At 44.6% G+C, this 27069-nt stretch overlaps 1 protein-coding gene across 1 annotated transcript in view; it reads left to right on the top strand.

The window, feature by feature from the left end:
• The window catches only part of bsnb (bassoon (presynaptic cytomatrix protein) b), a 116902-nt gene that overhangs the window by 67221 nt on the left and 22612 nt on the right, over positions 1-27069 (top strand). Inside the window, exon 6 of the mRNA XM_038965688.1 lies at positions 23731-24585. Within this exon, the coding sequence (XP_038821616.1) occupies positions 23731-24585 (855 nt within the window). The remainder of the gene's footprint in view (positions 1-23730; positions 24586-27069) is intronic.

The following is a 27069-nucleotide window of genomic DNA, read 5'->3' as shown; positions in this document are numbered from 1 at the left end:
GCACTAACCAACGGAGCCACCATCTTGGATGCAGTTGGCCCAAATAGCCGCCATGTTGGTTCTAATTTCAGCCGTAAGATATTCCTTTGCCTGTTGTGTCATTCCCTAGGCCCAGGATCTGCGATCTGCCAGTAGATAAGCCCAAAGGACTACCATTCTGACTCTAATATGAGGCTGATGGACTCCAGTTTTTTAAAATCTAAATTGAGGCCAGTTTCTGGAAAGTCAGAACAACAGTCTTTTTTTATATTGCTGTTCTGGATCTAATGTGGACTGCTCTATTAATCAGTGTAATGTTGCTGAGAGATGTCTGTCTGTCTGTCTGTCTGTCTGTCTGTCTGTCTGTCTGTCTGTCTGTCTGTCTGTCTGTCTGTCTGTTAAACGTCTCAGTGTGTTAAACCTGTTTTATAGTTAGTATGCACACTACATAGGGAATGGAGTTCCATTTGGGATACAGTCTAGGTTCTGGTAACAGGTGCTACAACATTTGAGTAGGAATGTCAAGCAGTGTCTTTGTTAAACAAATGCACACACTGAAGCACACACACACACACACACACACACACACACACACACACACACACACACACACACACACACACACACATGATTGAGATAATAGATACTGCTAATACAGATGATTGCTTTGCTGAGAACTTCCTGGCCTCTCTGTCAGCATTTAATCACACCACATTCTGATTGGCCGGTGTGTAAATCTCCCTCAATTTGATTTGGCAGCACAAATTGTTCTCAACCCCCCTTTGGCCAGGACTTGCCACCATTAGAAGGGACTCCTTCAGCCCATGTGCTGACTGAAGGATTGCTAGAGTTGAAAAAGACATCCTGAGAGCAAGAGAAAGAGTGATGGCGAGGACAGGAGTAGGGAACGAGTGGAGGAGAGGATCTCTCCTTTTTTTCTAATTTGTCACGTAAAGATGAGGTTAAATACAGAATGAGCAGAGAGTGAGATTTTTATTTTTTATTTATTTTACCGTTATTTTACCAGGTAAGTTGACTGAGAACACGTTCTCATTTGCAGCAACGACCTGGGGAATAGTTACAGGGGAGAGGAGGGGGATGAATGAGCCAATTGTAAACTGGGGATTATTAGGTGACCATGATGGTTTGAGGGCCAGATTGGGAATTTAGCCAGGACACCAGGGTTAACACCCCTACTCTTACGATAAGTGCCATGGGATCTTTAATGACCTCAGAGAGTCAGGACACCCGTTTAACGTCCCATCCGAAAGACGGCACCCTACACAGGGCAGTGTCCCCAATCACTGCCCTGGGGCATTGGGATATTTTTTGTTTTAGACCAGAGGAAGAGTGCCTCCTACTGGCCCTCCAACACCACTTCCAGCAGCATCTGGTCTCCCATCCAGGGACTGACCAGGACCAACCCTGCTTAGCTTCAGAAGCAAGCCAGCAGTGGTATGCAGATGTCCCCAGTAGTTATCTGAGCTGACCACCGTGTGTCGGTGTGTGCATCATGCCGTGTGCTGCGTGACTCTGTGGCAAGGGGGGCTTAAACACTTAATTCATCCTCCTTATACTCCCTGCAAACTAGCAGATTTGACAGATTGACCGTAAAACTAAGAGCATGAAATAAAGAGAAAACGTGTTGTGTGGATGTAGAAATGTAGAAACGTGGCAAGCAGCTGACTGGTACAATATGAGTTCTGTGTGTGTCCGTGTGTTTACAGTATTAGTCTGTGTGTTGTTAATGAGAGAAGGGAAAACAGAGAGCGAGCAGAAATAGAGAGGGCTTTTGGAACACTCAGTACAGAAACAAATAGCTCTTCCCACACTCCTCTTCCTCGATCTCGCCTTCCTCTCTAATTAAATGGACACACAGTGTATCAAATTAAAATAAAATTGTATTTGTCACATGCGCCGAACACAACAGTGAAATGCTTACTTACAAGTGAAGTGCTTACTTACAAGCCCTTAACCAACAATGCAGTTCAAGAAATAGTTAGGAAAATATTTACTAAATAAACTAAAGTAATGAAATAAAATAAAACAGTAACACAAGAAAATTACATAACAATAATGAGGCTATATACAAGGGGTAACGGTACCGAGTCAATGTGTGGGGTTACAGGTTAGTCGAGGTAATTTGTAAAGTGACTATGCATAGATAATAAACAGCGAGTAGGAGCAGTGTAAAAAAAGGGGTGGGTATCAATGTAAATAGTCCAGGTGGCCATTTGATTAATTGTTCAGCAGTCTTATGGCTTGGGGTTAGAAGCTGTTAAGGAAGGAGCGTTTTGGCCCGAGACTTGGCGCTCCTGTACCGCTTGCCGTGCGGTATCAGAAAGAACAGTCTATGACTTGGTTGAGTCTTTGACAATTTTTTGGGCCTTCCTCTGACACCGCCTAGTATATAGGTCCTGTATGTCAGGAAGCTTGGCCCCAGTGATGTACTGGGTCATACGCACTTCCCTCAGCAGCACCTTACAGTCAAATGCCGAGCAGTTGCCATACCAGGCGATGATTTTAACCGGTCATGATGCTGTAGAACTTTTTGAGGATCTGGGGACCCATGCCAAATCTTTTCAGTCTCCTGAGGGGGAAAAGGTGTCGTGCACTCTTCACAACTGTGTTGGTGTGTTTGGACCATGATAGATCCTTAGAGATGTGGACACCGAGGAACTTAAAGCTCTCGACCCGCTCCACTTCAGCCCTGTCGATGTTAATGGGGGCCTGTTAGGCCCTCCTTTTCATATAGTCCACGATCGGCTCCTTTGTCTTGCTCACATTGAGGGAGAGGTTGTTGTCCTGGCACCACACTGACAGGTCTCTGACCTCCTCCCTATAGGCTGTCTCATCGTTGTTGGTGATCAGGCCTACCACTGTTGTGTCGTCAGCAAACTTAATGGTGGTGTTGGAGTCGTGCTTGGCCACGCAGTCGTGGGTGAACAAGGAGTACAGGAGGGGACGAAGCACGCACCTCTGAGGAGCCCCAGTGTTGAGGATCAGCGTGGCAGATGTGTTGTTGCCTACCCTTAACACCTGGGGGCGGCCCGTCAGGAAGTCCAGGATCCAGTTGCAGAGGGAGGTGTTTAGGCCCAGGGTCCTTAGTTTAGTGTTGAGCTTTGTGGGTACTATGGTGTTGAACGCTGAGCTTTAGTCAATGAACAGCATTCTCACATAGGTGTTCCTTTCGTCCAGGTGGGAAAGGGCAGTGTGGAGTGCGACTGAGATTGCGTTATCTGTGGATCTGTTGGGAGGGTATTCGAATTGGAGTGGGTCTAGGGTTTCCGGCATGATGGTGTTGATGTAAGCCATTACCACCCTTTCAAAGCACTTCATGGCTACCGGCATGAGTGCTTCGGTGCGGTAATTATTTAGGCTGGTTACCATCACTTTCTTGGGCACAGGGACTATGGTGGTCTGTTTGAAACTTGTAGGTATTACAGACTCAGGGAGAGGTTGAAAATGTCAGTAAATGTCAGTAATGACATTTGGCCAGTACACGTCCTGATAATACGTCTGGCCCAGCGGCTTTGTGAATGTTGACCTGTTTAAAAGTCTTGCTCGGAGAGTGTGATCACACAGTTGTCCGGAACAGCTGGTGCTCTCATGCATGCTACAGTGTTGCTTTCCTCAAAGCGAGCATAAAAGGAATTTAGCTCGTCTGGTAGGCTCACATCACTTGGCAGCTCGCGGCTAGGTTTCCCTTTGTGGTCCGTAATAGTTTTCAAGCCCTGCCACATCCGACGAGTGTCCGAGCTGGTGTAGTAAGATTCAATCTTAGTCCTGTATTGATGCTTTGCCTGTTTGATGGTTCAACTGAGGGCATAGCGGGATTTCTTATAAGCATCCGGATTAGTGTCCTGCTCCTTGAAAGTGGCAGCTCTAGCCTTTAGCTCGATGCGGATGTTGCCTGTAGTCCATGGCTTCTGATTGGGATATGTAAGTTCGGTCACTGTGGGGACGACGTCGTTGATGCACTTATTGATGAAGCCGGTAACTGAGGTGGTGTGCTCCTCAATGTCATAAGATAAATCCCTGAACATATTGCAGTCTGTGCTAGCAAAACAGTCCTGTAGCGCAGCATCCGTGTCATCTGACCACTTCCATATTGAGCGAGTCACTGGTACTTCCTGCTTTAGCTTTTGCTTGTAAGCAGGAATCAGGAGGATCGAATTTTGGTCCGATTTGCCAAATGGAGGGCGAGGGAGAGCTTATATGTGTCTTTATCTGTGGAGTAAAGGTGGTCTAGATTTTATTCCCTTTGGTTGCACATGTTACATGCTGGTAGAAATTAGGTAAAACGGATTTAAGTTTTCCTGCATTAAAGTCCCCGGTCACTAGGAGCGCTGGTTCTGGATGAGCATTTTCTTGTTTGCTTATGTCCTTATACAGCTTGTTGAGTGCGGTCTTAGTGCCAGCATCGTTTTGTGGTGGTAAATAGACGGCTACGAAGAATATGGATGAGAACTCTCTTGGTGGATAGTGTGGTCTACAGCTTATCATGAAGTATTCTATTTCAGGCGAGCAATACCTGACTTCTTTAATATTAGACATCGCGCACCAGCAGTTATTGACAAATAGACACACACCCACACCCCTGCACGGAGAAGCCAGCCAGCTCTATATTATCCGTGTTGTCATTTAGCCATGTCTCGGTGAAACATAAGATATTACAGTTTTTAATGTCCCGTTGGTAGGATAGTCTTAATCTTAGATTGTCCAGTTTGTTTTCCAATTATTGCACGTTGGCCAATAATACAGATGGTAGTGGGGGTTTACCTACTTGTCGGCAAATTCTTAAAAGGCCCCCCGCCCTCCTCCCCCTTTTTCTCCGTCTTTTCTTCACGCGGATGATGGGATTTGGTCCTTGTCTTGACAAAGCAGAATATCCTTCGCACCGGACTCATTAAAGAAAAAATCTTCTTCCAGTTCGAGGTGCATAATCGCTGTTCTGATGTCCAGAAGCTCGTTTCGGTCATAATAGACGGCAGCAGCAACATTATGTACAAAATGAGTTAAAAACAATGCGAAAAAAAATCAAAATAGCACAATTGGTTTGGAGCCTGTAAAACAGCAGCCCTTCCCCCAAATACGTTGAGTGTTCGATTCAGCCTGCCTGTAGTGCCAGAGTTGGATTTTTGGGACTATAAGTGCATATGAAGTCCTTGAAAGAAAGCAAACACGATTTGAACCCAGCTCTGTGTACATCAGGAAGAAGAGTGGGCTCTGGTCTGGAGGATGACTGGGGTTTAATGTGTAGATAGTGGAAACAAAGGCCAGCTCCTTTGGCACCACTCCTCACAGATCCAGACATGTTTTTTCAAGGGCAAAAAGGAGACAGACCCGTCATCCAGACCATCCTGTCTAGGGTTGCAAAATTCCACAAATTTTCCACAAATTCCCAGGTTTTTGAGAAATCCGTATTCCCTCCTGTTTGTGGGAATCTTCCAACCAGGATTTCTGGAAATGTTGGGCCCCTAGTCCTGTCTTGTCCCATTTCAGTGATGTCAGTACTATGGGACCCTGTCTGTGCTGTGTCAGCGTCCCCATCCATGTACAGTTGTGTCGGGGACAAAGTTGTCAGTGCTGAGAGTTAGACAGTCATGTTAGTCAAGAGACTGTGTTGTACTTTTGGAGACCCTGTTGTCAGTGTTGTAAACCCTGCCCTGTCTGTGGTGAACGACAGACACGGTGCTGTCGGTTCTGAACGACAGACACGGTGCTGTCAGTTCTGAACGACAGACCGTGTGCTGTCAGTCCCGAGGCGAACACAGATGGACAGAAGGAGTAAATAAAGAGCATAAAAACATGACCTGGCCCTACTTCCACCCTGCCTTTCAAGCCCCAGGAAAGAGTTACTGCAGAGACACACTGTTAATGTCCGATGACAGACTGTTGTCCTACAGCATTACTCTAACTCTGTCTCTGACTGTGACAGTTTGTTTCTGCTTGAAGAAACTGTGTCATACTCTATGGGTGTAGGCTTTATTAAAAAGGGTCAATACGCTGTTTATTTTTGCAAAAGTCCAAGATTCGTGGAAGTGTGTTTTTTTTTTGCTGTAGGAATTATGCCCTGTCAAATGGCTACTTCACGCGATGTTGGATAATATCCAACTGGGCACTTTCTCAAAGTTTGTGTCCTTTTGAGAACCGCCATTCAGGAAAGGATAACGGCTGTTGATTCATGGAGAGCTTGTCCTCTAATCTTATTCATTATGATCTAAAAGGCTAAACTGATCCTAGATCATCAGCACTCTTACTCTGAGACAGTTTGTGAATACAGGCCTGCTCTGCTCAGCGATACAATCTGTCCAGATCTGGAATGCGATATTAAAAACTACTGTAACTGTAGGAACATTCCATCTTGCAATCCATCCATCACTCCGATTAGTGGAGAGACAGGAAGTGCTGTCAGGTGATCCCCCACCCTAAACACCTAAGTAACTGAGTTGTTTGTACACATTAGTAAGTACTCCTCCTGCATTCCTCGAATGGAGAAAGTTAATGAACGGTTCACAACACAGGTACATTAATGCGATGCATATTATTGATAAGGGAAAACATTTATACAATTGAACATCACGATATTATTTGTGAACGATATATTATCGATATTTGACTCCTAGTTATTATTATTTTATTTGCTAGTGTAGATAGTGTAGTGTTAGCTAGCACTAGTAGGCTGGCTGTACCTGCACCAAATAGTTTTCAGCACTTTTATTTCCATGACTCATCAAAATGTGTTTTCTCATCCTCTCTCTTGTCTCTCTGCAGCAGACATATAGTGAACAATATGTTTGGAACATTAAATCGCAATAAAATCGCAGTATCGAATCGCAATACATATAGAATAGTGAGAATCGCAGTACATATCGTAGCGGTACCAAAGTATCGTGATAATATCATATAGTCAGGTCCCTGGTAATTCCCGGCCCTAATAAATATTAATTGTTATATGATTATGATTGACGCCATTTAGTAGACGCTGTTATCCAAAGTGACTTACAGTAGTGCTGCATACATGTTCTTATGATTGGCCCCAGTGGGAATCGAACCCACAACCCTGGCACTGCATGCACCACGCTCATTGTCCTATACACATTCTCAAAAACCCCTTATATCATTGCATCAATGTATCAAATCACCTGTGAGGCCAAATAGATCTGACCATGTACTGTATGCAATGAGAGTTGTGATCTGATCTGATCTGCAGCGCTGTATCTCGATGCCTGGCAGTAGCTGTGGCTCAGTCCCTTTGGCTGGCTCAGTGGATGATCCTTCATTTCCTCTGTAATCCTGCAGCCCTGGTCATGTGACGCTCATTGAAGGAGTCCCAGGGGATTAACCCACATACCTGCTGACTTGGCCTGACCTTGGCTGTGTTAGTGCTTGGGTGTGAAGTAGCATGACGGGGTGTGGCAGGCTGCAACCTTATAACTAACACACACACCCACACGTCTGTTTTACTATCCTTGATTGATTGATTGATTCCCATTCAAAATCCTATTTTCCCTAACCTTAACCCTAACCTTAACCCCAGAACCTACGGCTAACTATTAAACCTAACCCCTAACCCTATTTAAACCTAAAATAGCCTTTTTCCTCTTGGGGACTGGAGAAAAACTTATTGGAATTTTCCTTATTTTACTATCCTTGTGAGAAATGTTGGTCCCCACAAGGATAGTGAAAACACACACACACACACACACACACACACACACACACACACACACACACACACACACACACACACACACACACACACACACACACACACACACACACACACACACACACACACAGGTGCTGTGAGGGTGTTACTGAATACCAGTGGTGGTCAGAACCGTTTAAGATGGAGGACAATTGGATGTCATTCATATTCCATTCACCCAGTTCAATGTAACAGTGATAGGTTTAGCCTACTACATGATACTCAAATCTTCCCTATACCCATCATGAGGTTGCTACAACCTAGCCTATGAATGACAGTTTTCAACATACAGTTGAGGTCGGAAGTTTACATACACTTAGATTGGAGTCATTAAAACTCGTTTTTCAACCACTCCACAAATGTCTTGTTAACAAACTATAGTTTTGGCAAGTCGGTTAGGACATCTACTTTGTGCATGACACAAGTAATCCTTCCAACAATTGTTTACAGACAGATTATTTCACTTATAATTCACTGTATCACAATTCCAGTCAGAAGTTTACATACACTAAGTTGACTGTGCCTTTAAACAGCTTTAAATTATGTCATGACTTTAGTAGCTTCTGATAGGCTAATTGACACCATTTGAGTCAATTTGAGGTGTACCTGTATTTCAAGGCCTAGTTTCAAACTCAGTGCCTCTTTGCTTGACATCATGGGAAAATCAAAAGCAATCAGCCAAGACCTCAGAAAGAAATTGTAGACCACAAGTCTGGTTCATCCTTGGGAGCAATTTCCAAATGCCTGAAGTTACCACGTTCATCTGTACAAACAATAGTACGCAAGTATAAACACCATGGGACCATGCAGCCGTCATACCGCTCAGGAAGGAGACACGTTCTGTCTCCTAGAGATGAACGTACTTTGATGCGAAAAGTGCAAATCAATCCCAGAATAACAGCAAAGGACCTTGTGAAGATGCTGGAGGAAACAGGTACAAAGTATCTATATCCAGAGTAAAACGAGTCCTATATCGACATAACCTGAAAGGCCGCACAGCAAGGAAGAAGCCACAGCTTCAAAACCGCCATAAAAAAGCCAGACTACGGTTTGCAACTACACATGGGGATACATACTTTTTGGAGAAATGTATGAACACCATCCCAACCGTGAAGCACGGGGGTGGCAGCATCATGTTGTGGGGGTGCTATGCTGCAGGAGGGACTAGTGCACTTCACAAAATAGATGGCATCATAAGGAGGGAAAATTATGTGGATATATTGAAGCAACATCTCAAGACATCAGTCAGGAAGTTAAAGCTTGGTCACAAATGGGTCTTCCAAATGGACAATGACCCCAAGCATACTTCCGTTATGGCAAAATGGCTTAAGGACAACAAAGTCAAGGTATTGGAGTGGCCATCACAAAGCCCTGACCTCAATCCTATAGAATATCTGAAAAAGCATGTGCGAGATAGGAGGCCTACAAACATGAATCAGTTACACCAGATCTGTCAGGAGGAATGGGCCAAAATTCACCCAACTTATTGTGGGAAGCTTGTGGAAGGCTACCGGAAACGTTTGACCCAAGTTAAACAATTTAAAGGCAATGCTACCAAATACTAATTGAGTGTATGTAAACTTCTGACCCACTGGGAATGTGATGAAAGAAATAAAAGCTGAAATCTCTCTACTATTATTCTGACATTTCACATTATTAAAGTAAAGTGGTGATCCTAACTGACCTAAGACAGGGCATTTTTACTAGAATTAAATGTCAGGAATTGTGGAAAACTGAGTTTAAATGTATGTAAACCTCTGACTTTAGGTCGAGAGACAAATTTGAGGTGACAGACAGTGACACATGGACAGTTACGTTCAATACCGCCTTGCACACTCTTGCCTGCATCTACCTGATATAGGGTGTAATCACTAGTCCAACAGTTACAAACACAAGTTTATTTTGGACAAATTCAGGTATGTTTATCCCCGTTTTGTTCTGTTTGCTTCTGTTTAAGAAACATTTTTCAACGGAATCGGCAGAATGAATACACCCCTGATCACGTGTAGACACAGTTCACTTTCATAGCAGCCACGTTGTATTCCTTCTCCCATCAATGCGTTCTCCTCCCTTCACATCTTCCCTTCGCTTGTGGACTTCAGTGCACAACACATCAGCTGTTTGTGACCAGGTGAAAAAACCTTTCCAAGCCAAACTGCTGCACACAACCTACATCTTTGTCACTATAGCTAAAGTAACGTCATAGTCAGCATAGCTAATATAACTAACGTGTTTGTAAACCCGCTACAATCATGCAGTAACGTTACAGTGTACAGTCAGTAAGCAGTTACCAAAAGCTTCCCTTGGAAGTGTTCCAGTGCTGTGTTGGAAAGTCATAGCCAGCTAGCTAACACAGCATCCCTGTGTTTTTGTGCAGGGTGTTTCAGTAGGCTAAACTAGCTAGCTGCATTTGCTTGCTTAAGTAAGTGAAACTGAAAGTAAAAAATAAAAGACAATCTCTCTCTCTCTCTCGCTTCTCCTTCATTTGGAAAGAAATTAATTAGTTAAACTGTTGAACTACTGTCTTTCTCTCTCTTTGAATCAACTACTCACCACATTTTATGCACTGCAGTGCTAGCTTGCTGTGGTTTATGCTTTCAGTACCAGATTCATTCTTTGATCCTCTGATTGGGTGGACAACATGTCAGTTCATGCTGCAAGAGCTCTGATAGTCTATGGATGGGGGTGAGAAGCATAAGCCTACTAGGTTTTGCAAAATAGTGTGTTTCAATTGGTGACGTGATTATAGGTCGTATAGTTTTGTCTAATATGATAACTTTTTAAATGTTTTACCATTTTTATTTTTAGGAAATTCACTGAGGATGGTCCTCCCCTTCCTCAGGAGCCTCTACTGCTGAATACTACTATTGTGATGAAAGAGTAATGATAGGATCCCACTGTTTACTGAGCCCGCTCTGTGTGTGTGCCCGTGTGTGTGTGTGTGTGTGTGACACATTTCCCCAGTACCCTAAGGCTCACCCAGCCTCACCTGGCTGGCAGTGGGGCCCCCTGCTCTGCTGATGTTAATAATTCACAGTGACCCTGGGCCACACTAACCTTCACTGTTCAACGCCAGCCATTTAGTATCACCTGGCTGCTTCTCCTCTACTGAGCAGCATCATTATGATGACCAGCTACTACACTGTGTACTAATGATGACCTCCATCTTTGTTTATTAATCATCATACAGTAGGTACTCAATCACAGTTGTTTGGTTGTTGTTTTTACGGTGAAGGTTAGGACAGGACAGGTTAGACACGGTCCCCTGGCCAGGCTGCATTCCAAATGGTACACTGTTCCCTATGTAATGCACTACTTTTGACCTGTGCATTACAGGGCCTTCTGGCCCATTGAAGCGCGCGCATCGTTTTCGCGACGTTCTCAGCTAACTCGTCAATAGCGCCTTAAAGAGGGCATGCTGTAGGCCAGTGCTTTTCAAACTTTAGGCGTTTCTCCTAGGGAAACCCTAGGCGTTTCACAATTTTGTTGTAGCCCTGAACTAGCACACCTGATTCACCTAGTCAAGGGCTTGATGATTAGTTGACAGGTTGAATCCGGTGTGCTATACCTGGAATTGTTCAAATGCATGTAACGGCTGGGGGTCCCCGAGGAGAGGTTTGAAAAATGCTGTTGTAGGAAACTCGGAGGAATAAAAACAAAGCTGTTTCAGTGGGGTGAAAGTGGTTATTAATAGCTGTCAAGCGAGCACTTTTGTGAGTGACAAGTGGCAGAAAGATATGAGGAGCAGGGCCAGAGGTGTGAAGAGAGAGAGGGAGCGGGAGAGAAAGAGAGAGGGGTAGAGAGAGAGGAGAAAAAGAGGGAGAGTTTATGTGTATGTGTGTGACAGAGAGAGAGAGTGTGTGTATGTGTGTGACAGAGAGAGAGAGAGGGAGAGTGCGTGTGTGTGTGTGACAGAGAGGGAGAGTGTGTGTATGTGTGTGACAGAGAGAGGGAGAGTGTGTGTGTGTATGTGTGTGACAGAGAGGGAGAGTGTGTGTATGTATGTGTGTGACATAGAGTATGTGTGTGTGTGTGTGTGTGTTTGTGTGACAGAGAGGGAGAGTGTTTGTGTATGTGTGTGACATAGAGTATGTGTGTGTGTGTGTGTGTGTGTGTGTGTGTGTGTGTGTGTGTGTGTGTGTGTGTGTGTGTGTGTGTGAGAGAGAGGGGGAGAGTGTGTGTGTGTGACAGAGAGGGAGAGTGTTTGTGTATGTGTGTGACATAGTGTGTGTGTGTGTGAGAGAGAAGTAGAGAAAAGAGAGAACAAGACAACGAAGGAAAGAGCAGATGAATACATATTGACAATGACCACCTGAGAAATTCCTGGCCACTGGGGTGTGTTTTGGCATTTAATGACGGCTGACATTTCATGGTCCCAGTGTGTGTTCCTACACCCAGTAGAGAGAGCATGTGGGAGAGAAGGTCCTGCTGGGAACTGATTATCTGGCAGGAGTATCCTAGATGGCGGCGTCCCCATGACACCCTATTCCCTTATAGCGAACGGCTAGGGCCCATAGGGTTCTGGTCAAAAGTAGTGCACTATATAGGGAACAGGGTGCCATTTGAGACACATCCGATGTGTGTGTTTGAGATTTTGGTGACAAATTCTGTGCCGGCCTGAGTAGGATTATTATATCGTTATGATAGGCTAAATTTATAGGTTTTTCTAGGCATTATGAAGGAATGTTGATTTGCACCTAATCTGTATAAATCTCACATTTCTATATGAGAATGTGTCAACGAGCAATTTCTGTGCCTGTGTGTGTCTTCGTGTATATGTGTCTGTGTATGTATTTGTATTTGTATTTATTATGGATCCCCATTACAGCTACTCTTCTTGGGGTCCAGCAAAATTAAGGCAGTTGTACAATTAAAAAAAATATTACAATACATTCTCAACAGATTTCACAACACATGAAGTGTTTGCCCTCAGGCCCCTGTGTGCGTTTGTGATGATCTGTGTGCGTCACTCACAGCACGTATCCGTGTTTGTCTGTCTCTGTGCGTTTCTGTTTGTGTATCGGTGTTATGGCTGTGTGTATTTCCCAGTCTTTTCCTGCCTCTCTTGATCTCCCTGTCTATGATTCAGATGAGACTGTGTCCTCTCTGGCTCCCTCCGTAGGTGACAAGTGTTGACGCTTCTATAACCACCTGTACCCTTTCCCTAGTGTCTTTATTTGTGCTTCACACTTTCATAATTTCACATTTGCTGTTGACATTCTTTTTTATTTTTATTTTTTTATTTATTTATCCCATTTTCTCCCCAATTTTTCGTGGTATCCAATCGCTTGTAATTACTATCTTGTCTCATCGCTACAACTCCCGTACGGGCTCGGGAGAGACGAAGGTCGAAAGCCATGCGTCCTCCGAAGCACAACCCAACCAAGCCGCACTGCTTCTTAACACAGCGCGCCTCCAACCCGGAAGCCAGCCGCACCAATGTGTCGGAGGAAACACCGTGTACCTGGCCCCCTTGGTTAGCGCGCACTGCGCCCGGCCCGCCACAGGAGTCGCTGGAGCGCGATGAGACAAGGATATCCCTACCGGCCAAACCCTCCCTAACCCGGACGACGCTATGCCAATTGTGCGTCGCCCCACGGACCTCCCGGTCGCGGCCGGCTGCGACAGAGCCTGGGCGCGAACCCAGAGACTCTGGTGGCGCAGTTAGCACTGCGATGCAGTGCCCTAGACCACTGCGCCACCCGGGAGGCCCTGCTGTTGACATTCTGATGACATTTCTGGTAGTTATGGGCTGCCCTGTTTGTCTTAAACACACATGTACAAACATGCATAGGCACACACGTTCCCATACACATACACACTCATGCAAGCGAACGCACCCACGCACGCACGCACGCACGCACGCACGCACGCACGCACGCACGCACGCACGCACGCACGCACGCACGCACGCACGCACTCAATGGTTCAGTGACTAAGCAGGTTCCTCTGTGAGTGTGAGGGGATCAATCGTGGTGACCTTTTTCCTTTTGATAACCTGCTGTTCTCAACCCCTGATTATTGCCGGCGGGGAAAGACTAGCTCTTCCGGCCCCAAGGACATGAACTCCGACCCTGCCGGGATGGAAGGACCTCTACCCGTAGAATATGAATATTAGAATGAATAACCACTAAGCATCCTGCTGTGGCTCACTCCCTGTTTCCAGAACCACATAACTACAATTATGTTTCTGTATGTCCAGAACCATTCATTATGGCTGCAATAGATACTCTGCTACTGTACACTGAGTGTACAAAACATTAGTAACACCTTGACAAAGACTGTCCAGGTGAACGCTATGATCCCTTATTGATGTCACTTGTTAAATCCACTTCAGTCAGTGTAGTTGAAGGGGAGGAGACAGGTTAAAGAAGGATTTTTAAGCCTTGAGGCATTGATTGTGTATGTGTGCCATTCAGAGGGTTAATGGGCAAGACAAAATATTTAAAGTGCCTTTAAAAACAGGGGTATAGTAGCAGGTGCCAGGCACACTGGTTTGTGTCATGAACTGCAACGCTGCTGGGTTTTTCAAGCTCAACAGTTTCCCGTGTGTATCAATAATGGTCCACCACCCAAAGGACATCCAGCCAACTTGACACAACTGTGGGAAGCATTGGAGTCAACATGGGCCAGCATCCCTGTGGAACGCTTTCGACACCTTGTAGAGTCCATGCCCTGACGAATTGAGGCTGTTCTGAGGGCAAAAGGGGGGGTGCAACTCAATAGTAGGAAGGTGTTCCTAATGTTTTGTACACTCAGTGTATATCTTTATGCGGAAAAACAAAGTGCTTCAGGAAACCTACATCTCTCCTCCCACCCTCATCCTACACACCTCTCTCTCTCTTTCGTGGCTGATCCTAGACCAGCCATTTCAAGGCAGCTCTCGGCTTACCCTCTGCAGTTTCCATATGACAGGTTATGACCAGTGACCACCAGGAAACAGGCTGGTCTGCTACCTGTACCTGGGCCCAGCGATGCAGCATTTCCGTGGTCTGAGGCCTGGGGGCCTCTCTCTGGTTTCTGTCCCAGTTTCCCTCCTCCTGCTCTTCACCCCACCTCACTAGAGGTGCGTCCCAAATGGCCCCCTACTCCCTGCCGGTGTAGTGCACTACTATATTTTCACACGGCGTAAAGCCAGGGTACTGTAACGAGAAGGGTGTGTGCTATTGTGTTCGAGGGCCTATTGCTTTCTAATGAGCTGACCTGTGCTGCTACCCCCCCGCGGCTTAATGAGGTTAACAACTCACTAACGAGATCATCTCACTAACGAGATCATCTCACTAACGAGCTGAGCTAGCCCACCGCACAAGACACACATGCAAATGAGACACACGCGCACATATGCAGGCACGCACGCACATACGCACACGTGCAGGGGTGCACACGCACAAAGATACGTCTGTGTGGGTGTGATTGAGTAGGTTGGGCTTTGATGTGGGTGCCATTATGTACGCGACACAATTCGTTCCGATAGCGATGTAGCTACACGTTAAACAGCACAGATATGACTCCGTTGCTTTCCACAGTCGTCGTCGTCCTTTGTGAACCGGTGGAGTGTTTATGGTGTTCTACTGCCTGGGACTGCCTGTGTTGTTATTGGAAGTCGCTCTAACACACAGTATGACAGGCAGCACCATCTGTGTTGTGTGTGTGTGTGTGTGTGTGTGGAGGGTGGTAGGGTGTGTATTTGTGTGTGTGTGTGGGTGGGAGTTGTGTGTGTGTGTGTGTGTGTGTGTGTGTGCCTCAGTTTGCTACTTCCTGTAAACCCAGGCCATCATTCATTGACATAGACTTTCTGTAGCAACACAGCATCCTACCCTATGGGAGAGCTTATCTAGTGACCCATTGTCATCCTTACATTACTGGCTTCATAATCATCCTTCTCTTGCTTACAAATCCTAATCTGTTTTTGCATCGATTTCATGACGTTGTTGCAGGCTGGTGTTAGTCTTGTCCAGACTGTGTGTTGGGAGAGGGGAAGGGGAGGGGAGAGGAGAGGGGGAGAGAAAAGAGAGGGGAGACGGAGGGATGGGAGAGAGACAGAAAGAAGTGAGGAGAGGGGCGGTCAGTCACAGTGGGCAGTAATCTGTACTTTGTTCTGCTCTGGGGGAAGTGTTTACAGGTTCTAGAAATGTCTGGATGTCTCAGAAGCCTGTAGTTGATGGATGGGGGTCTTCCAGCTGACATTTCAGTACACAGGGACCACACACACACCTCAGGCCAACTTCTTCACATGTTTGTATGCCATGTTACTGTGTTAGGATGGTTGAGTGAGTCCGAATATGCATGTATGGGTGTGGAGTCTGAATATGCATGTATGGGTGTGGAGTCTGAATATGCATGTATGGGTGTGGAGTCTGAATATGCATGTATGGGAGTGGGGTCTGAATATGCATGTGTGGGTGTGGGGTCTGAATATGCATGTATGGGAGTGGAGTCTGAATATGCATGTATGGGTGTGTAGTCTGAATATGTATGTATGGGTGTGGAGTCTGAATATGCATGTATGGGTGTGTAGTCTGAATATGCATGCATTGGTGTGGAGTCTGAATATGTATGTATGGGTGTGGGGTCTGAATATGCATGTATGGGTGTGGGGTCTGAATATGCATGTATGGGTGTGGAATCTGAATATGCATGTATGGGTGTGGGGTCTGAATATGCATGTATGGGAGTGGGGTCTGAATATGCATGTATGGGAGTGGAGTCTGAATATGCATGTATGGGTGTGGAGTCTGAATATGCATGTATGGGTGTGGAGTCTGAATATGCATGTATGGGAGTGGGGTCTGAATATGCATGTATGGGAGTGGAGTCTGACTATGCATGTATGGGTGTGGAGTCTGAATATGCATGCATTGGTGTGGAGTCTGAATATGTATGTATGTGTGTGGGGCCTGAATATGCATGTGTGGGGTCTGAATATGCATGTTTGGGAGTGGGGTCTGAATATGCATGTATGGGTGTGGGATCTGAATATGCATGTATGGGTGTGGCGTCTGAATATGCATGTATGGGTGTGGGGTCTGTCGTGTCTTTGACTATGCCAGATTAATTGCTATGACATGCTATTCTATAAAATAATTTCTCCGTAATTAATATTACCTGATTGAACTAATCATGTAAATGTTAATTAACTAGAGAGGGACACCACGAAAGAATATTTATAGAGCTGTTATCTTTCGAATAAACTCTTAAAGATTTAGTAAGATTTTACATCCATAACAGTCACATTAATCGTCATTTTATTCAGTCTCATCTGAAAGTTGTAAATCCTTGATCATCTGCAAGAATCCTGGCTAACAAGTTGAATCAGCAATACAAAATTGGGTTTAATTATTTATTTACTAAATACCTAACTAATCACACAGAATCACACATATACAATTAAATCATAACTTGATCACAAATTACGTCATACAGAAAAACGTCCCTAGCGGGCGGAATAGATATGACAGCTTGTTACACAAAGGGAAGGGGCTGAGTCCTAGTGAAAGGGCGGGAGACTGGAAACATAGGCGAGCTGTGCTATCGTAAATACAGTATCTTATGCATTCTAAATTACCACCCATTCGAAAAGGAAAATGCAATAAATATTTACTCTGAGCTGCGCTTCAGTAGGTTGGTGGTAGATGGACCGTGTCGCCAACCCGAGTCCTCTGTCCTTTGAAGAATGTCTCTGGTAGTCACGGGATACGTTGGGGGAACGTTGTGTGTAGTACTCGGACTGTCCTTCCTAACCTGCGTTTAGCTGTTGCTAACTCAACGGCTAGGAAATATCACTTCTGTAGTGAATACGAGTTCAAAGTTCATACCATTCACAATCAAAGTCCATGCTGATGTTGGCTTAGTTCTGTAGTTATTATCTGAACCATTCTGACACAGGACCGTCATCCTAGTGTACCCGGAACAGAAAGTTATATTCTTGTCAATGGCTTTTATAGTGGAGGGAGAGGGGTGTGTCTGAAAAGTTTATAACCCATGCCTCTTCACAGGGGCGGGTCACTGTGAGCAGAGGAACACTTATGAAAGTCCAGATCTCTCATTTGGAAGCTAAAATTACATTTTACCTCTTCACAAATAATGTCATATTCAAACATTTGAATTAAACAACAATTCCATGTGAATCCGATACCTCTGACGTTTAGACTTTCCACAGTAGAGTTTATGTCATTCTATCATTGATGAGAATGTGTCAGAGGGCAACCGAACTGACATAATATACCTTAAGTACCACCGCATATGTTCAGTTGGTCGGATTACCAGAATATAGTTCATTTCCCCCCACTTCTGATGTTCCCAGAACCTCTATGTTAACCAAGGGGTTTTCTTATGTCACATCAGTTATAGTAGGGAGAAGGAAAAGGGGGAAAAGAGGTATTTATGACTGTCATAAACCTACCCCCACTGCCAACGTCATGACAGGTCTGAATATGCATGTATGGGAGTGGAGTCTGAATATGCATGTATGGGTGTGTAGTCTGAATATGTATGTATGGGTGTGGAGTCTGAATATGCATGCATTGGTGTGGAGTCTGAATATGTATGTATGGGTGTGGGGTCTGAATATGCATGTATGGGTGTGGGGTCTGAATATGCATGTATGGGTGTGGAATCTGAATATGCATGTATGGGTGTGGGGTCTGAATATGCATGTATGGGAGTGGGGTCTGAATATGCATGTATGGGAGTGGGGTCTGAATATGCATGTATGGGAGTGGAGTCTGAATATGCATGTATGGGTGTGGGGTCTGAATATGCATGTATGGGTGTGGTGTCTGAATATGCATGTATGGGAGTGGGGTCTGAATATGCATGTATGGGAGTGGGGTCTGAATATGCATGTATGGGTGTGGGATCTGAATATACATGTATGGGTGTGGAGTCTGAATATGCATGTATGGGTGTGGGATCTGAATATACATGTATGGGAGTGGAGTCTGAATATGCATGTATGGGAGTGGAGTCTGAATATGCATGTATGGGTGTGTGCTCCTGAGTGTGTAATGTGTATTATTCGAAATATGTAAATTGTTTGTCTTTTTACATGCTCCCTTTTTCCGCCTCACACCCACACCAACACAAACCCATCACACGCACACTCTGACCATATTCCACATTTTCCATCTCATTTAGGTTTTCCACGTAAAAGCAAACTGCACAGATGGTTAGTTCTGAGAGCCCTGCCTGCACCTGTTTATATTTAGCTCCTCAGTAGAGCACTTGAGGGAGAGAAAAAAACAAAGCGTGTTTCGTTTGTTTGGCATGCCTCCACTCCCTCCACTCCTTCGCCTTCTCGCTTCAACAGCCAACTACATTGAACAAAAATATAAACGCAACATGTAAAGTGTCGGTCCCATGTTTCATGAGTTGAAATAAAAGATCCCAGACATTTTCCATACACTCAAAATGTGTACAAATTTGTTTACATCCTGTTAGTGAGAATTTCTCCTTTTCTTGGCATATCAAGAAGCTGAATAAACAGCATGATCATTACACAGGTGCACCTTGTGCTGGGGACAATAAAAGGCCACTCTAAAATGTTCAGTTTTGTCACACAACACAATGCCACAGATGTCTCAAGTTGAGGGCGTGGGCAATTGACATGCTGACTGCAGGAATGTCCACCAGAGCTCTTGCCAGAGAATTTAATGTACATGTCTCTACCATAAGCCGCCATGCAACCTTGTTTTAGACAATTTGGCAGTATGTCCAACCGGCCTCACAACCGCAGACCAAGTGTACGGCGTCGTGTGGTCGAGCGGTTTGCTGATGTCAGTATTGTGAACAGAGTGCCCCGTGGTGGTGGGGTTATGGTATGGGCAGGTATAAGCTACAGACAACGAACACAGTTGCATTTTATCGCTGACAATTAGAACGCACAGATGCATATCTGTGTTCCCAGTCATGTGAAATCCATAGATTAGGACCTAATGAGTTTATTCCAATTGACTGATTTCCTTATATGATCTGTAACTCAGTAAAATCTTTGAAACTGTTGCATGTTGCATTTACATTTTGTTTCAGTATATGTTCTGCGGGATTTGGGCAGAATTAGTGAAGGCATTATCTGGCTCACAGGGTGCTGTGGTTAGAGATACTCTCTGCTGCTTATGTAATACAGGATGACCTATAACCCCCTCCATCTCTCTCCTTGGTGGTGTTGTTGGCCATTTGATTGTGTTTGCTGGTGGGTTTTATGGTCGACTATATTCTGATTGGTCGGAAGATGGATGCGCTCCCCCTGCATCATTTGGTGTCATCTCCGAACACAGTAAACGTACTCCTTGCCGGTGCTTCTTCATTCCCGTTCATGTAGCGCGGTTAGAGTTTAACATCCATCGGTATCCCTCTACTGAATGTGTAAGTCTCGGTGTGTTTGGAAAGGTGTGCCAGATATGTTTGAGAGAGCGGTGTGTGTGTGTGTGTGGTGCTCAGGTACACCTCAGTGTTTCTGCACCTCATGGTGTTACACAACCATAGCAGAGCACCCCCCCACACTGGGTTACTAATGAGCCTAGACTGGAGAACACAAGCAAGGAAACACACACACACACACACACACACACACACACATACACACACACACACACACACACACACACACACACACACACACACACACACACACACACACACACACACACACACACACACACACAGCTCTAATCTTGTCCACCAGCCGGCTCTCTCGAACCTTCGGGTTTCATAGCGCCTCAGAACGGGGACTTGACTGGAAGTCTATGGCAGGAGCGGACGAAACAACCGCCGGTTTTAATTGGCTGATCTCTCTGTCCATTCACCATCCAGCATAACCCTTAGAACGTCCTGCCGACATTGTGGACTTCAAGGAGCGAGCAGTGCAAGTGATGCAAAGTATGCATCTTAGAAATAGCTTTCACATACGTGCTTTGTATGCCCCCGAACTCAGAATCCATTGGGCTTCCCAAAAACAATATGGCCATTGTGATCGAACGTTTATTTTGATTGGCGATTTTCGCCATATTTCAAAGTCCCATCTCATACAGCTGTAGCAGGCTCGCACCCTCTCCTGCCTCGACATCAACCACACCCCTTTCAAGTCCCACTTTGTTGCGCGGTGTTTACAGGTTCTATGCGCCTGCAATTATTTTCTGGGAATGAGGTTAACACAGCTCTAAAGCCTGTTAACAATCACTGTTCATGCACCTACAGCACAGTCTCACACTTGCACATTTACAGTACAGGTGTACATTGACTGATAAACCCTTGCACACACTGACACCCCAAAAAGCAGTCGCATACCCTCGCACTGTATTTACACAATCATACGAACTCCAATACATTCACTAATTCACTTTCATCAGATGAGAAGGCCAAGGCAGAGGAGCTGAGTAGTGGCGAGAGTGGCACTCCCAGGCCTTATCGCTGGAGAGACTGTACCTGTCAACCGCTGTTCTTTGGGGCCCTCAGATTAACATCCATATCAGGCTGCCTGTTAGTCAGGAGCCTCCAGGGGCCATGGCCCAGACACACAGACAAAGTGACTAAATTATTTCCCTGAATGTTGCGCGTTAGCTCGCTCGTTCTCTCTCTTTTTTTCATGATCAATTCTATTTCCTTATCTCCTCCCTCCTTGTAACATAAACACGCTATCTCTACACATTTTGTGCAGGGAGCAGGTTGCAGGTAGAGTAACTCACTTGTAACTTGCCATTCCTCATGCTGCTGCTGCACACTCAATTCTGGAGTGTATCCAAACTCCTAACACATTTTTAGCTTAAAATGTGACATTTAAAGTATACTGCAGTGGTGTCCTCTACTCATTTAACACCTGTGTTGTGCTTTCCTTTATGAGCTTTATGCTGTGGGACTGTTTTGTAGTCTATTGTTATAGTCTTTATTTCCTCCTCGCAGGTTAAAGAAGGCATCATAACAATAAAGGAGGGTGTCCTAATATGGACACCGTATAAAGATAGGATCTATGGTACAGTGGTACCGATGGTAATCGGCTATAGAGGTGTTTATGAGGTTATTTGTTATCGCCTTGACGCCGACGATACACGTTACACACAGATGCCATTTCTCCATGCCTTGAGGCTCTGGGCCCAGCTTCACTAGGCGTCGAAGAGTATGGTTGCTATCTAGGATCAGTTTAGCCTTTTAAATCATTAATGAATAAGATTTCATGGACAGGGAGGGAGGGGCCTGATCCTGGATTGCTTTGTAAATACGAGCCCTGGGCTACAAACATGGTGCGACCATCTCTCGTTGTGCTTTTCATAACCTGGTAATAGAAGCATTTAAATGTTCCCATTTGATCTGAGAATAAAACAACTCCTGCTGAGACTAAGGCTGTCCTAATACGGACACCGTAGTTCTGTCTCATTGATCAGCTCTTTTAATCGGAAATTGAATCTGTTTCTGCTAATATCCTGTCTTTGATGGGTTTACACCCTTTTTTTCCCGCAGGCAGAATGTTGACATAATCAATACCCCCATAGAGGTGTGGTGGCAGTGCATTGGAGACTATCTGGTTGTGTCCAAAATGGCACCCTATTCCTTAAATAGTAAACCGCATTTGACCAGGGCCCATAGGAATCAGGTTAAAAGGAGTGCGCTCTATAGGATATAGGGTGCCATTTTGGATGAACCCTGCTGTTGATTGAATGTGAGGGGTAACTCTCTGTCGATGAGTGTTATCTGCTCCGTGAAGGGCTGATTACATCTGAACAGTTGACTGTGGAACTAATTGCAGTTGGGTCTCTGTGTGTCTCAACACTAATAACCATAGTGCTGATTTGTATTCATGCAGCGGCTGTCTTCCTATGTGCTTCAAAGCGCTTAACATTGTCTGGTGATTAAGCCTTCTCATGCAGATGAAAGGGTTGACTTAAACAACTACAGGGGTTTGAGTCCTTTAGCCAGCTCTGGCCTAACCTGTCTGTGCTGCGGCTGCTGCTTGAAGCACCTGATCTGACCTCAAACACGCTTCTTCATAGATATATCTTAGATAGTTTGCCCAAAATCTAGGAAGGAACATCTTTCTTGAACCGAGACTTTATCCCACTGCCTGCTTGTTGTAATCTGAGGCCAATTTATCACAATCGGAAGAAGTTCCGATCCTTTGAATCCGTCTTTATTATGCTGGTCTTTGACCGTATGGTGTGAGAGGGTGTCTATTTCTTTCATTTAGTAATGGTACCCTAAGATGCTTTTAGTTTTTTATACCCCTCCATCACTCCCTCTTTATCGAATCAATTTTTAGCAAGAGTAACCAGTCTTTCTCCATATGTGTTGACTCTCATATCAACATAAAGGTCAATGTTAAACAAGTCCCCTGTGTTCAGAGTCAGTACACTCCCTGTTAAAAGCCTTGGCTCTCTGCCACCACTGTAGTCTCACTGTACAGTACTTTATTGCTTAGCCTGACCACATCGTTTCTACAGTATATTACAGCCATATGAAAGAAGAATGACATAGTGGGACCGGTATTAATATATAGTGTACTACTTTTTGACCAGAAGATGTACACTATATAGGGAATGTGGTGCCATTTGGGACGCAGCAGCAGTGGAAATTAGCAGCCTAAACCTTCTACCAGACAGCTGATTTATGGGGGAGTCGTGTTTTTACAATTTTTTTTCCCGGTTAGGAGGGCACGCTTAATTTGTAAGTGCTGCTGTGAGCACAGCGGCAGTGTAGACAGCTAGCTATTCCTGTCCTCTTTCATCTCAATGTTACTCAAGCGTACTTTCACGTTGTTTGACAAGTATAGCACCTCTTTTCATCTACCACCGCCCTGCTTCTACCCCATTATGTTTCACTATGGTATGATAAAGTCTATGGAGAGCGTCAATGTGAACAGCATATATATCTTTTAAACTAAACTATGCCAACAAGTATTTTGTTGATGTTGTTTCTTCTTGACTTTAAATGTTCTTCTTCTTGAATGATCGTTGTGGTATAATCTTTAGTTTGGAGACAATGTTTGGTTTTATACAATCCTGTACCATGCAGTTTTCTAAATGTCGCTTTTTGTTCTGTCTGTGTTTCAGAATAAAGAATGGCTCTGTCTGAACTGCCAGACCCAGAGAGCTTTGTCTGGGGCCCTGGGAGACACGCCACTTCCTGCTCCTCAGCCAATGGGATCCCCACGGCACCCAGCTCCAGCCAACCAACCACAGCCTCAGCAGAGAGGGCCCAATCAGCAGGCAGGGCTACGGCCCACTGGTCCTCAACAGCAACAGAAACCACCGGGTGCCCAAGTAAGTGGCCCTCCTTTCTCCCCTGCCAAACAGGCAGGGCCCACCGCCCAAAGCAAGGGGCCTGCTCAACCGTCCCCTGCTAAAACAGCCCAGCCCTCCCCTGCTAAGGCACAACCCTCCCCTGCTAAAACAGCCCAGCCCTCCCCTGCTAAGGGCGCACCCTCCCCTGCTAAACAGACAGGACCCACCACCCAGAGTAAGGGTCCTGCCCAGCCCTCCCCTGCTAAGGGCGCACCCTCCCCTGCCAAACAGACAGGACCCACCACCCAGAGTAAGGGTCCTGCCCAGCCCTCCCCTGCTAAGGGCGCACCCTCCGCTGCCAAACAGACAGGACCCACCACCCAGAGTAAGGGTCCTGCCCAGCCCTCCCCAGCCAAGGGTGCACCCTCCCATACCAAAGCTGCACCCACCCCTAGTAAGGGTGCACCCTCTCCTGCTAAGGGTGCACCTACCCAACCTAAACCCAACCAGAGTGTACCCAACAAGCAGTCTGGTAAACAGCAGCAGGGCCAGGAGAAAACCAAAACTCAAAAGGAAGCAGAAGTCAAAGCCTCGCCCAAGAAGGGAGCACCTGAGACCATCACCACATCAAAAGATGAAAAGAAAAAACCTGCTGGAGACTCGCAGAAGTCAAAACACCATGACGTGAGCGACCTGCAACTTTGCAACTTCAACGTCTTTACCACTGTTATTGTTCTTGATTTACCGCCAGACTTGTATTTACCTTCATTTCAGTCATTCTTGACAGTTGTCGACGTCGTCATCATCAATGTCATCCTCTTCGTCAGTGTCACCATCTTCATCATGAAATGTTTCCATAAATTGAATCATTTCTTTCTCTGTCTGTTGTCTTGTGCTGAGCGATGAGTGCTTTCTGAGGTCGGTTTGGTTTCGGTTTGATCATAGAATTTTTTTTTCATTTTTTAATTTTAGATTAAGTGCATTATGAAATAATGACATGAAAATGATTTTAGAGCTTTTTAATGGATATTTCAAAGACACAAATAGTGAACATTCAATTGCTAAAACATTGAAAATATTCCATTGTCTCCGTCAGGTCCACATTGGCTAGACATCAATAGAAAAAGATGAAATTACTATGAAATAGTAAAATATTTCAGTTGTGTATATTACATAGTTTATTTTTATTTTTTTAATGATGTTGGTCAATTCGTTTTTTAATAACCGGTCAATCACTCAGCACTACTATCATCATCATCAGCAGCAGCAGCATCAGCATCATCACCATCACTGCCATTATCATCACTATGATCATTACATTATATCAAATAGGAGGCTGCAGGTAGTCTAGCAGTTAGAACCAAAGGTCTCTGGTTCGAATCCCCTAGCCCACTAGGTGAAAAAATCTGCCGGTGTGCCCTTGGCACTTAACCCTAATTGCCCCTGTAAGTCGCTCTGGATAAGAATGTCAGCTAAATGACTCAAATGTTAATTACCACCACTGCTATCATCATCATTGCAACATATCATTCTTATCCCCCTTCTCCTCGTCATCTCTATCCCCAAGCATCAGCTGTTTATCATGCACCAGGTTTAGTATCTTTATCTTTCATCAATCATAATGTTAAGCCTGTGTTACCTTTTAATATGGTCATCTTTCTCTGGCATTGCGATCGTGATTAATCAGTGTTATTAACATGCAATGCCCCGTTTTTTTTTAAATTTTTTTTTTTTTACTTAATCATTATATTTTGATCAACTTGTTCATTTATTTCCGTCATTCTTCAACTGTATTGCAGTGATTGCATTGGAAAATGTATTATACAAGCATGTAGCAAAAATATCATGTTTTTTTCTTTGTGCGTTGTATTGTTGTTTGTCGTTTTTTTGTCACTTTTTATCTCAAGCTTTTTATTTTGTCATATTTATACAGTGTCGTGAAAAAGTATTTGCCCACTTTCCGATTTTTCTCTATTTTTGCCTATTTTTGATACTGACTGTTATCCGATCTTCAACCAAAACCTAATATTAGATAAAGAGAACCTGAGTTTATAAATAACACAAAAAAATATACTTATTTTATTTATTTTATTAAGAAAGGTATACAGTGTTTGGTTTTCGTCAGACATAATGGGACCCATCTGGTCCAAAAAGTTGACTCACGTTTGCCAAAAAGCACCTGGAAGTACCTGGATGATCGTCAAGACTCTTGGAAGAATGTTCTATGGACAGATGAGTTTAAGTATAACTTTTTGGATGACATGGGTCCCATTATGCCTGGCGAAAACCAAACACTGCATTCCACAGTAAGAACCTTATAACAACGGTCAAGCATTGTGGTGGTAGTGTGATGGTTTGGGGATGCTTTGCTGCCTCAGGACCTGGACGACTTGCCTTAATAGAAGGAACCCTGAATCCTGCTCTGTATCAAAGAATTCTACAGGGGACTGTCAGGCCATCCGTCTGTGAGCTGAAGCTGAAGCGCAGCTGGGTCATGCAGCAAGACAGTGATCCAAAACACACAATCAGTGTTGTTTTGCCCAGTCAAAATCCAGACCTAATCCCAATTGAGATTATTATTATAGATTTTTTAAATTTAATTAGGTAAGTCAGTTAAGAACAAATTCTTATTTACAATGACGGCCTACCCTGACCAAACCCGGACAACGCTGGGCCAATTGTGCTCCGCCCTATGGGACTCCCAATCCTCCCAAAGTCCTGCCAGATGTTGTGGCAGGACTTGAAACAAGCAGTTCATGCTTGAAAAACCACATATATTGCTGAGTTAAAGCAGTTCTGCATGCAAGAGTGGGCCAAAATTCCTCCACAGCGCTGTGAGAGACTGATCAACAACTACAGGAAGCATTTGGTTGCAGTCATTGCAGCTAAAGGTGGCACAACCAGTTATTGAGTGTAAGGGGGCAATTATTTTCACATAGGGAAATTGGGTGTTGTATAACTTTGTTAATTAAATACATAACAAAAAAAAGTGATACTTATTTTATTTGTACACTCAGGTTCCCTTTATCTAATATGAGGTTTGGTTGAAGATCTGATAACATTCAGTACCAAAAATATGCAAAAATTTAGAAAATCAGAAAAGGGGGCAAGTACTTTTTCATGGCACTGTATGTATTACATTACCTGTTATAGTTGCATGTGCTTAGA

Source organism: Salvelinus namaycush, chromosome 2, assembly GCF_016432855.1.
Source record: "Salvelinus namaycush isolate Seneca chromosome 2, SaNama_1.0, whole genome shotgun sequence".
Classification (NCBI taxonomy): Eukaryota; Metazoa; Chordata; class Actinopteri; order Salmoniformes; family Salmonidae; genus Salvelinus; species Salvelinus namaycush.
The sequence above is the reverse complement of the archived record's forward strand: the minus strand, read 5'-3'. Positions and strand labels throughout refer to the sequence as shown.